General features: G+C 37.2%; 1 protein-coding gene across 1 annotated transcript; it reads left to right on the forward strand.

Moving 5' to 3' along the window:
• The first annotated feature begins 6,381 nt into the window (after nt 1-6,381).
• Nucleotides 6,382-11,685, forward strand: LOC114459505 (E3 ubiquitin-protein ligase TRIM39-like). The gene is made up of 2 exons (XM_028441734.1): nt 6,382-6,513; nt 9,988-11,685. Exon 2 carries the CDS (start codon nt 9,997-9,999, stop codon nt 11,578-11,580), a length of 1,584 nt encoding a protein of 527 aa, XP_028297535.1. The 5' UTR covers nt 6,382-6,513; nt 9,988-9,996; the 3' UTR covers nt 11,581-11,685.
• Nucleotides 11,686-13,156: the final 1,471 nt, after the last annotated feature.

The following is a 13,156-nucleotide window of genomic DNA, read 5'->3' on the forward strand; positions in this document are numbered from 1 at the left end:
TTGCATGAATGACTCAATGATGACACATTACGTAGGCCTGAGAGAACCACGTTGAGTGCGAATGTGTGTCATTGAGTGATTGATCGATGAATGGCTGTTTGACTACACATGTTCCTCTGGGGAAATAAATTGAAATAGACATGTGACAATATGACATATTGTGGATGTTCTAACATAATATCTATTCCAGAGACTACAGAGACTTCCAATCCAACTGCGAAAGTGGGGACAGATCTTCAAATTTCCAAAAGGAGCGTACAGTTGACCCTAGCTTTGACCTTTATGGCTGAGGAGGAGGAGGTCGAAGAGGCTGGGGGGCACAAAGGCAGGCGGACACAAGAGAGAGGAAAACGAAGACACATCCAAAATGATCAGATACATGATTTTCCAATGATATTTATCATATGGTTTTAAGAATCCAAATGAGGGAAGGGAGGGGCCAACGTCCCTCTGATTTTTGATTTATATTTTATCATAGGAAAATTATTTACCTCAAAACCCTCCAACCATTTTCTTCCGCCATAAAACACTTTCACTGGGTTTAGACATTTTTAAGGGTAAAATTAACTGTTCTCAACAATGGGTTGGTGGCCCAATCTGGGTCGCCTGAGATTTAAAGAGGGTCCTTCTGAAATTCTTAATAATTGATAGATATAAATGAGATAGTTTAAAGTTAAGTAACTTCCGAGCATTTAAGGAAGCTCTCCAAACCGTGCTATGGCTCATCACCCCCGCGAATGGGATAAACACAGAGAGCAAAAGACAATATGATTGTTCGACTCAACTTAACTTTAATTCTGTCTAACATTAAAGGGCCAATAATCTTGCTTAACTCTGGTTCAGACACAGAATAGGAGACACTTTTGCCACCAATGTAGCTTCAAAATTAAGTAAATTACATCTCAAATAACGATTATGGGGAAAATAATGAAATAAATGAACTGACAAATTCAGCTCTATAAAATAATTAGGTTATGTTATTAGGTGTGGAGTGTTAACATTATTCAGAATAAATAAAGGATAGATAAGATTTCTAAAACAAAAAATAAAACAAACAATTTAAATAAATAAATAACATTATTTTTTTATTTGGTTAAACTTGTTTGGCTTCTTCACATCTCCATGTCTCCCAATTGTATGTATTCATCTTGAGAAGACAAGTAGTCACGCTCCACACTTCTCCGTCTGACTTGCATGTTCTTGTAAACAGTGGTTCTCAAATTGTTGCTTCTCACCAGGTATCAGCGTACCACTGGTAGTAGACGTACCACAGTTTGAGAATCACTGCAACTCCAGCTATGCTTCTCCTTGCTCCAGGAAAGGAGAATCGAATTAATACTTCCTGCTTTTCTTTCAGCCTCATATTTTCCCACTCACGTGTGAATGGGCTACAGATAACTTTGAGCTAGGCATGGCTAAAAGCTCACTAACCCACACCTAACCATTGTGTGATTGTGCAGCAGCACCTTTTAGGATCTGAAAAGCTCTCAGATCCTGACCTCTGACCTGTCTCTGCCTTCCTGGAAGCTATAACTGAGCACCAGAGCCACACTAACTATTCATTTAGTTAGTTAACTAACCCTAACACCCCATCTCTTTAAACTAGTTATTTTATTTTAATGTAATAATATAATGTAATAATGTAACGTAATAATGTAATGTAATAATGTAATGTAATAATAATTAAAAGATGCCTCTCTAAACTGAACGGCGTCACTCGCCTTGCGAGAACTGCCACCTGAATTAGCCTGGGCAGCAGCTCTCGTGAGATTAGTGCCGACAGCTGCAACAAACCCAGAAACAACTCAGAAAAGAGATGAATGAATGAAGACGTTCTGGTGAAAAAAACTAAGAACTGGTGTAAATACGTAGTAAAATGTGACACAGAGTTTAACTTCCTAAAGAACAGCAGGATGGGACACAGTTACACGTTCTGTTAGACTAGTAACTTTTAGCATCTACCACAGCGGAAGGAACCACGTAAGTCACCATGAAAAATCAGCCAATCACAAGCTCCACAAATTTACACCGCTTTAAAAAAAGTGTTAATAAAAGTCTGTAATAAATGTGTTCAATAAGTCATTAGTGAATACCAGAGAACCACATGAGTGAGTATGAGAAAATATAAGAAAATATCTAATGAAAATAAAATGTTAATGTGTAACTTAAAGACAAACAATGTGAAATTAATAATAAATATGCAACGTGTTGACTTGTATATAAACTGTAAGTATATTAAATAAACATGTGCTTCATATACACATTTATGTTTTTATTTTGGCTGTTTTACAATTTAGGAGTTAGGGCTGGGAATCAACACCAGTCCAACCACTGCTGTGGAATTCATCATGAGCTGGAGGTTATGGACCATGGACGTGGTCCTGGTTCTGTTCCATGACTGCTCTATGGAAGAAAATCTGTTAACATCTTCCTCCTTTTTTTCCTGCATTAAAGATTTAAAATAATACCAGTTCTTAGTAATAGTGTCATTTATTAATAAACAAATGTAAATTCAAGTAAATAGTGTACAATGATATTTCAGGATGGACCAACAGATTATATTGTCCCTGTTGATGTTTGTATAGAATTAATTAATCTTACTGTATTTGTTCTGAGATGAAGCCGAGCTGAGCTACAGATGAAGCATTGGCTCCAAATCTATGTCAACAACTCTGAAATGAGCAAGAAACGTTGTTACCGTATTGTTCAATAATATTAATTCATGGTCATGGTGAAAAAACAAAGGAAATTCTCAATACAAGTCAATTCAATATTAAAAAAAAAAAGGAATTTGGGCTGGGCGATATATCGAGATTCATAATGTATTTGGCGATATAGAAAACTATAATATTTCATATATCATTATATATATATATTATAGCTTATTAGGTATCAAAATACTAGTTTTAAGAGTCGCTGCTTTTACTTCTCAGAACAACATGTAAAGCTCAGTTAGATGATTAATAAGTGTCACATATTGATCAGGTGTTTGTTAATAAATGAGCCTGTGTAACATTTTGCATCAGCAAATTTAACCCAGAATTTTCTTTCTGATCAGACTTTATTTGATAAAATTATCTAGATTTATATCGTATATCATCATTTTGAGAAAATATATTGAGATATGAGTGTTGGTCCATATCACCAGCCCTAGTAGGAATGTTCAAAACATTTTAATGTTAATAAAGGTCGAACTACCAGATTCTAATCACATCATTGTATTTAGTAAGTAGTTGACAAGTGGGTATTTTAGATTTCTTGTACATCTATATTAAAATATAAGGAATACTGGAGCTTAGTTGGGCGGGTGGGACGGATCGTAGTGGGCGCCAGAAAATTTCTCTTATTTTCAAATCCAAAACTTGACAGATATGATCTAAGAGAACCAGAACTGAGATCAACCTTCTGTCTGAGGTTAAGAGAAGATCATTGGTTACTTTTACTAAGACAGTCTCTGTGCTGTGATTGGCTCTAAAGCCAGACTGAAAGCTCTGTATAAATTGTTCCTAAGTAGGTGATCACATAGTTGACCTGTGATGACTTTTTCAAAAATTTTAGAAACTAAAGGGAGATTAGATATTGGTCTATAATTGGACAAGTCATTTTTAAGGAGAGGTTTGATTACAGTGGTTTTAAAGGTCTGTGGTACATAACCTGTTACTATAGATGTGTTAATACAGTTCATCATATTAGTGAATCATATTATTAACCATTTATTAGTAGTTTTAACCCACAACATGAATGGTTTTATCACTTATCAAGTCAGCCTGCTTTGATAACGGACAGTGATCAGTTTCCCTTCATTACAACAGCACACACGTTTTTTTATCATCACGTGTCATCACCATTGTGAAGAAACTCACTCTGCCATTTTTCTCCATTGTAGTGATTGGTCAGACTTTGCTAGCTCCACCCCTTTCATGTGAACACGCATGTACCCAGGCTGAAAACACTTTGCTTCAATTAGCGTGTTGTTATCGACCTTTGTAGGACAGCTTCTCTCTGACAGGGAATGTTTGGTTAGTTGACGCCCGTTAATGGAGATTAATCCAGGATACAATTATCTAGATTCATAGCATAGGGCCTTTATGTCCTAAAATTATATCTAATTCATTCATTTAATTTACTACAGCAAAATAGTATATTCTATGATTCCACATTGTTGCATGAAATGGCATTATTAAAACTGAACCTTGCGATTAACGCTGTGTTGCTATGTTTATCCAGTAACGTTAGCATATCCTCATCTGTTATCTGCTAATCATGCCTTAATCTACTAGTTTAGCGGGGGATAATCCACTAACATGCTTTAATGCACACATGCAAACGTAAAAAAGTGCATCACAAACTGTCTAATCTGCTCTAGGGTGTTTTTGGAACAAAGAGGAAAAGTTTTATAGATATTTATCATAGACTCAGAGCTAGCGAAGCTTTACAAGCAGTGAATATTTGTTTGACTGAAATACCGTAAATTCTGTAATATGTCACCTTTTTCATTTAAAAATATTGGTATGTGACTTATCAGAGCTGAAAGTAATGGACTACAAGTACTCACATTACTGTAATTGAGTTGCTTTGATGGGTTCTCGTACTTTAGTATATTTCTAAATCACTAATTTTATTTGTACAAGTACGTTTTAAAACATTTCTACACCAACCGCTACTGAGTGAATTATTTTCTGTTTTAAAATGATCAACAGACATTGTGAAACTACAAAAAATGAAATGACCAGACAACAACAAATGCATCACATCATAGCCGACCAATCAGATTAAACGTAATGCATCACATCATAGCCGACAAATCAGATTAAACGTAATGCATCACATCATAGCCGACCAATCAGATTAAATGTAATGCATTAGATTATAGCCCACCAATCAGATTAAACGTAATGCATTAGATCATAGCCGACCAATCAGATTAAACGTCATGCATTAGATCATAGCTGACCAATCAGATTAAATGTAATGCATTAGATCATAGCCCACCAATCAGATTAAACGTAATGCATCACATCATAGCCGACCAATCAGATTAAACGTAATGCATTAGATCATAGCCCACCAATCAGATTAAACGTAATGCATTAGATCATAGCCGACAAATCAGATTAAACGTAATGCATCACATCATAGCCGACCAATCAGATTAAACATAATGCATTAGATCATAGCCCACCAATCAGATTAAACGTCATGCATTAGATCATAGCCGACCAATCAGATTAAATGTAATGCATTAGATCATAGCCCACCAATCAGATTAAACGTAATGCATTAGATCATAGCCGACCAATCAGATTAAACGTAATGCATTAGATCATAGCCCACCAATCAGATTAAACGTCATGCATTAGATCATAACCAATCAATCAGATTAAATGTAATGCATTAGATCATAGCCCACCAATCAGATTAAATGTAATGCATTAGATCATAGCCCATCAATCAGATTAAACGTGATGCATTTGATTATCACCCACCAATCAGATTAAACGTAATGCATTAGATCATAGCCAACTAATCAGATTAGCGCCAAAACAGCATTGAACGCCAGTTATTTTCTCAGTTTTAGAGTTTATAAATGTATCTATACTTGGAGCCTGATACATTTTTTTATTTTTTTTATTGTGAATTGAATTAATTTGTTATTTTATTTTTATTTTTTTAAATTTACATTTTGACAAACCTTTTATTTAATACAGATGCCTTTGTGGAAAATAAATTATATTCCAATTGTGAAAGACATAATTTTTTCCTTTTTATGGTTTCTACATGAGATGTTTACTGTATGTAAGAGAACCAACAATAACTGTGGGGGTGAAAGTAACTAGTAACTTTAACTTTAAATACTATTTAATTGAGCTACTTTTTACTTGTACTTGAGTATTTTATGTATGATTTACTTGTACTTGTACTTGAGGATATATTAGTACTTTTTACACCTCTGTGACTTATACAATGAAGCGACTTATATGTAAGTTTTTGGCCAACAGCGCCCCCTGGTGAGTAAAATGTTCATTAGTTTTTTATTGTTGTATAAGACGCTCTCTCATTGGTAGTAATTATGCCTGATGTAACAGTCTATACATACAGTATATCCACTATGAGGAGTAAAATGTGTGTTTGCATTATTTAATTTAATATATTTGATCTTCCTATGATAATATGACACACATTTAATCACAAAAGGCAACTTCGAACAGATCAATGTTGACAGGTTGTCATGGCAACTCAGGCTAAAATGGAAGCTCAATGTTGACAGGTTGTCATGGCAACTCAGGCTAAAATGGAAGCTCAATGTTGACAGGTTGTCATGGCAACTCTGGCTAAAATGGAAGCTCAATGTTGACAGGTTGTCATGGCAACTCAGGCGAAGATCAAAGCTGCAGAATCTACATCATTCAACAGAATCTCCTCCTGCACCGTCAGAAACGACTAAAGTAGTTTTAATAATATAGATTAACGTTGACCAACGGTTGTCATCAGTGAGCAACGTTTGAGACCAAGGTGAGTTTCTAATAATAATGTCAACTTTAATGACTAATTTAGTGATTTCCCACAATCCAGTGAGTAAATACTGCTTGTTTTAATCTAAATGTGTTTACATATTTAGTCATAATCTTGTGTAAATGAGCTGATATTGTAAAGATCTTTGGAACGACTCAAGCTCCTCCCACTGCTGGTGCAAACTCCATTATTGGTTATAAGATCTTCTTCGTTCTAAGCATTTGGTGGATTAGGGGCTAGATTTCCAGTGCATTATATCAATTCTGGACTGGTGTGGGACAACATATATGTTTGGGACGATGCATCAATACAAAACATTTACGTCGACATATTTTTTGTGTCAAATGGGCGGGGCGATATGGCCTTTTTTAAATGTCTGAATATTTTCAAGCTATATGATGATATACGATATACATCTCAATATTTTGCCCTTGCCTTGAGATGATGCTTTGATGTATAAAACCAGAATGACAATATTCAATATATATTGTTGTTTTCTCTGTGATGTAATTGGGGTTTCCCCTATTAGAGCATAGTGCACCCTCGGATCTGGGTTGGTTGCGTTTGAATATGCGATCGGAGTATCAAATGATTTGGTCTTGTACTTTCCTGGTGTGCCTAAGGCATAAAGCGGCAGTGCAGAAGGCAACTATATGTGACAGAGAATAATTACAATGACTAGGGCCATGTCTGGTGTAAACCACATGTACATTAGAGGTTGGATAGGGCTTTTGTAGTGGATTCCAGTCCTAGTTTCTAGTTTACGATGTCCTTGAGGTGGTAGATGTTATTGAATGCGACGACTGGTTGGCAAATTAGGAATACCATATCTCGGCTTGTAGGGTTTATTCAGCTTGCAGTTGACGGCTCGTCTGTTGGTTTTGTTGTTCTGTATAGCTTAATTTGGTCTCTGTGGACCCACTTGAGCTTTGTTTGGTCTTTGTGTTGGGAATCTTTATTTGGTACACCACTGAAGACAGTTTATCGGTGACGAGGTAGGGTCCGGTCGATTTGGGAAGAAATTTCTTATCTAGTTTGGTTGCATGATAAGCGTTTTTGCCGGCGGGCAGAGCAAAACTGTAATATTAGACTCTACCTCCCACCTGTAGTTCGTCATAGGCATGTGCCAGTATCACCCCCCTTTGGTTTTGCGGGACGATAAATGCATGCATTTGTGAGTCAGCAGAAACATGGACCAAGATGCCATTGACTATCCGTAACAAGTGACGGACAGCGAACAGATGGTCGAGGTTAAGTGTGGAGGCAAAGTCAGAGGAGGAGGGATTGTCTAGTGTATTGTCCCCCATGAGGCGAATCATCAAGGAGATCATGGGGTCTTGGCCTTGTAACATCATCAGGTCTGGTTTTGCATGCGTAAGCAACCACTGGTCTGTTCGTGTATCTGGTACAGACCGGCACTGAGGCAGTGTGCTGAAAAGCCCAGATGGAATTCCTTGTTGTGGTCAGGATAGGCGAGGCACGGAGCCTTCGTTAGCATATCGATTAAAGTCTGCATAGCGTGTTGTTGGGGCTCACCCCAAGTGAAAGGGACATCCTTCTTTAGGAATGTGTAAAGAGGTTTTGCTAAATTGGCGTAATTGTCAATGAATTGCCTGGAGTAGCTACAGATACCAAGGAAGTTTCTTAAACCTGAGACATGCTGGGGAACCTTGAAGTTCTGAAGACCCTGAATGTGTTGTGCCTGTGGTTCCACACCCTTACCGACTAGGAGACCGACATAGATTACTGTTGTGCGGGAACATTGACACTTGGACAGTGAGATTTTGGCACTGGCGCAGGTCAGTACATGATCAATTTCACTCCTGTGGTTTGCAAATGTTGTGTTTTTCATTAATGTCATCAACAAATATATGAGGGTGCCATGAGACTTTCAACATGGCTGCTGTTTGGTTCAAAGTTGTGCGACATCGGATTTGTCTCGACTACAATGATACCGTTCCTAAATTATTTCATAAAATGGTCCTGAGAGCAGAGTCAGCGGAGTCATGTGCGCGCTAGAGCCAATCACTGGAGAGCTCATGACATCATCACTGTGGAGTTAGAACTGATGACATCATCACTGTGGATGAGCTTTTTCTGTTTTTGATCACCGTCTTGCAGGCATATAATATATACATCGGAAACTATAACAGAATGTCTCACTGCACGTAAAGCTACATATTATTATTATTATTATTATTACGATTTTCTAACTGGTTTCTGCATTTAGCTCATTTTGTTAACATTTAAAACAGGGATTCACATCCAACAACATGTTATATATAATTGTACACAATATGTTTCAAGGCTGTAGCTATTGAATATTTTTGTAATCCAGTATTCTACTGAAAATTCCATAGATTAACATATTTTTTAGTTAAAGAGAAATTATATTTATACATGAGAAACTAACATATTTGATGTAGGAATGGATGAACCATTTGTTTCCTTTTTTAGATAATCAACACTTTTGCTTTTTAGCAAACGGTAATTGCATCTCAGGAAATGTGACGAGTTAATTAAAAATGAATAAAACAAACAGAATAACAACTTTCTACTTCTGCCAAGTCCAAACATCTTCTCAGATATCTACAACTACATAGATATCTTTATTTGAGGAACATTGAAGATAACTTGAACTAAAGTTTAAAATTGGTGACGTGACGTTTTCCATATCTTTAACTTTCATTCTACGGAGTCCAAATGAGGTTTGATATAAATGTAATGTTCATTTTAAAAAAAAAAAAAAACAGGATTGAAGTGCAAATATATCTAACCAGTTTCTAGGTTAGAGATTAAATGTGTAAACAGTTTGCCATTGGTTTCCATCATCTACCACCCACCACTAAAAGTCATGTGATGTGTGATATAATCTAAGAAAGGTCTCTACTGCTCATGGGGAATGTATTTTTTTTAATATAAATTAGCCGTGAATGGATTAAAAAAATAGCCAATCAATTGCAAATCTGACTAAATAATCACGATTAATCACAACTTGTGAATTTCAGTCACAAGTTGCACAGAAATTACGTGTATTTATAAGTTACAAGTAAAGTAATTTAATTTGTTCCCAAACAAAATCACTGTTAAATGTAGTGTGTGGTCCATGCAGACTTTAAAGGTTTGTGCTATGTTAAACTTCAGTCTGTTATTACACAATATATTGGTTATTTTAAAGAAAAAAGATTGTACATTAAAATAAAATGCGCAAAAAACCTAACCTATAATTTAGAAAAATTCCAGTGTCAATACGAGAGAACTTTAGAACTAATTTGAACCTTAAACATTCAAACTATTGCACTTTTACATTCAGCTGCTGAGGCACAGCCGACTGTCCACATTACTACAGGATGACTGAATCAATGCTAAATACTAGAGGTGATCTCAGTGAGATGGACTCAGAAACATTAGTAAAGGAACGTTCCACAACAATGAGAGTGTCCTGTTAATGTGCTGCTTGTCTCTGTCCCTCAGTTTGTGGACATGTCTCCTGCCTGCAGTGGGACGTCTGAACATCACTTCCTGTGCTCCATCTGTCTGGAGGTGCTCACTGATCCAGTCACCACACCATGTGGACACAACTTCTGCAAAACATGCATCAGCACACACTGGGACACCAGTACCACCAGCAGGTGTCCCGTGTGTAATCAGGTGTTCAGCACTAAACCTCAGCTGAAGGTCAATATTATGATGCGTGAGATGGTTTCTCAGTTCAGACGTGAATCTGAGAAGAAAGCAGCAGCACCAGGAGAAGTTCCCTGTGACGTCTGCACTGGAACCAAAGTAAAGGCCCTGAAGTCCTGCCTGGACTGTGGGGTCTCCTACTGTGAGACTCACCTGGAGCCTCATCTGACAGCATCAGGCCTGAGAAGACATCAGCTGGTGGAGCCTGTGGAGAACCTGGAAACCAGGATGTGTCCAAAGCACAGCAAACCTCTGGAGCTGTTCTGTCAGAGTGATCAGACACGTGTCTGCTTGATGTGTTCTCTTTTGGAGCACAGGAGTCACCAGTTAGTCCCTCTGGGAGAAGATCTGTTTGAAGACAAGAAAGTTTATCTTCAGCAGATGATCCAAAAGAGACGAGAGAAGCTGGAGGAGATCAGAGAGTCAGTGAGATTCAGGAAGGAAGCAGCAGACAGAGGGAAAGCTGAAGGTGTGGAGATGTTCACTGCTCTGATGGAGCTTGTTCGAAGAGGCCTGAAGGAGCTGATGAAGACAATGGAGGAGCAACAAGAAGCAGAAGAGAGAGAGGCTGAAGGTTTGATCAAAGAGCTGGAGGAGGAAATATTTGAGCTGATGAAGAGAAGCTCTGAGGTGGAGCAGCTCTCCCACTCTGAAGACCACCTCCTCCAACACTTCTGCTCCCTGAAAGCTCCTCCAGCCACCAAGGACTGGACAGAGGTCATGGTCCATCCATCATCACATGAGGGGACTGTGCTGAGAGCTGTGGCTCAGCTGGAGGACACACTCAGTGACAAGATGAAGATGATGAAGATGAAGATGATGCAGCAGTTTGCAGTAGATGTGACTCTTGATCCTCTTACAGCTCATCCTAAACTCGTCCTGTCTGATGATGGAAAACAAGTTTACTGCAGTGATGTGAAGAAGCACCTTCCAGACAACAAAGAGAGATTTTCTCATTGTGTCAGTGTTTTAGGGAAACAGAATTTCAGTTCAGGTAGATTTTACTTTGAGGTTCAGGTTAAAGGAAAAACTGAGTGGACTTTAGGAGTGGTTAAAGAATCTATCAACAGGAAGGGATATTTTACTGCGACTCCTAAGAATGGTTACTGGACTGTGGCACTCAGAGATGGAAATGTGTATAAAGCATGTGAAGATCATCCAGTCATTCTTCATCTGAAGCGTGTTCCTGAGAAGGTGGGTGTGTTTGTGGACTATGAGGAGGGTGTGGTCTCCTTTTATGATGTAGATGCAGCAGCTCTGATCTACTCCTTCACTCACTGCTGCTTCACTCATAAACTACACCCATTCTTTAGTCCTGGTTTAAACCATGGTGGTAAAAACTCAGCACCTCTGATCATCTGTCCTGTCAATCAAAGTGAATGATCAGTGTCATGATGAAGTCTCACCAACAATAGATTCAATGGTTCTCTGCAACCATTCACTTCTCCAGGTTGGTTATGCACTCCATCCAACCTAACATGTATGTTTCTCAACAGTGGGAGGAAACATTTTATTAAAGAAGTTTCACATTTGGTGTTTGGATTGTGATGAAATAAAAGTGGATTAAAAAAATATATATTTTACAAAATGATTCATTGTACAAACGTGTTACATGTTTTATGATCAGTTAAAATGTGTTAGTGGTTAGTAAAATAGGAACATGATTATTTTTTTCTATGAAATGTAATAAAAATAAGATGCTCAGGTTATCTAAGGAGTTTTTGTAAGTCCATCTAAGTTTAATTTGTAATTGTGTTGAGTATAACTGGTACATTTTATTTTAAGTGTTGTATGTGGGTATAAATGTTGATATATACAACTATGTACACTTTTCTTTTTCTTTGTTTTTTGTCATATTACTTTTGAAACCTACATGTAAAAGAGGGTGATTGAACCTCAAAGAAATATTCTCTGTTTATCCAGGTTTACTTAATTTTAATTGAATTTAACTGTTTTTTTTTGTTTGTTTTTTTATTTCTCTTTGAGTTTTATTTCAAGAAAAAAGCACTTGTAAAGATCACAGGCATCTATACACTTTATTATTGTATCTGTCAAAGTGTGTTGTATGCCACCCTTTGTAAACTTTGTGTAATTGTTCAAACAAAAACACAGAAAAATAAAGAATTTACAAAAAAAAAATGTGGTGAAAATAAAGCATTTGCATGAATTAAGAAGAATAAAGTGTTGAATGTTCAAACTTTAAAATGTACTTTTTAAGTCACTACGACTCTTCCTTATTATCTTACCCTTTAATTAAAGAGAAACCGTGAAGTTTTGGTGTTTAAGAAGTGTTTATCTCACTGGTAGCCCTTCGGATTATTCACTAGTTTTAAAGTAGCTCCATGTTTCACAAAGGTTGGTGACTTGTTCTTTAGATCAGTGGTTTTCAACCGTTTCAGACCGCGACCCCACAGAAATGGGTTTAAAGTAGCAAACTAGAGCGGGCAAAAACTGACATAAAGTGCTAAAAATGGTTAAAACTGTCAATATTGGAAACAATTAGTTGAAACTGGCTAATAATGGGAATGACAAATGGTGAATGTGGTTAAATTGGCAAAAAAAAATTGAGCATGGAATATGATGAAAATAGGTTAAAAGTGACAATAATGGGTCAACATTTGTGACATTAGGTGGAAAAGTGGTGGAAAGGGTTTATAAGTGCAAAAGTGGAAACACGTGTGCAGAAAAGGCATTGAAATAAGATTGGAAGTGTCAGAAATGGGAGTAATATAGTAAAAATATGGCAAGAAAAAGGGATGAAAGCATGTTAAAATATAGCAAGTTTGGTTTAGTTGCAGAAAAAGGGAAAGTATGAGCAAAAAACAGGGTCCTTGCCCCAAGGTTGAGAACTCCTGCTTTAGATGCTGGTTCCAGGCTGCTGTGGTGTGTGCAGTCTCCTCTGTGGCCACTAGGTGTCAGCCTCCCTCTGCTAACAGCCTGACTCTTTAGATGGAGGTAA

Source organism: Gouania willdenowi, unplaced genomic scaffold, assembly GCF_900634775.1.
Source record: "Gouania willdenowi unplaced genomic scaffold, fGouWil2.1 scaffold_31_arrow_ctg1, whole genome shotgun sequence".
NCBI classification, from domain to species: Eukaryota; Metazoa; Chordata; class Actinopteri; order Blenniiformes; family Gobiesocidae; genus Gouania; species Gouania willdenowi.

Bases quoted from the DNA above. Each gene is read 5' to 3' on its own strand.
- LOC114459505 (XM_028441734.1), top strand. From the start codon at position 9,997: ATGTCTCCTGCCTGCAGTGGGACGTCTGAACATCACTTCCTGTGCTCC.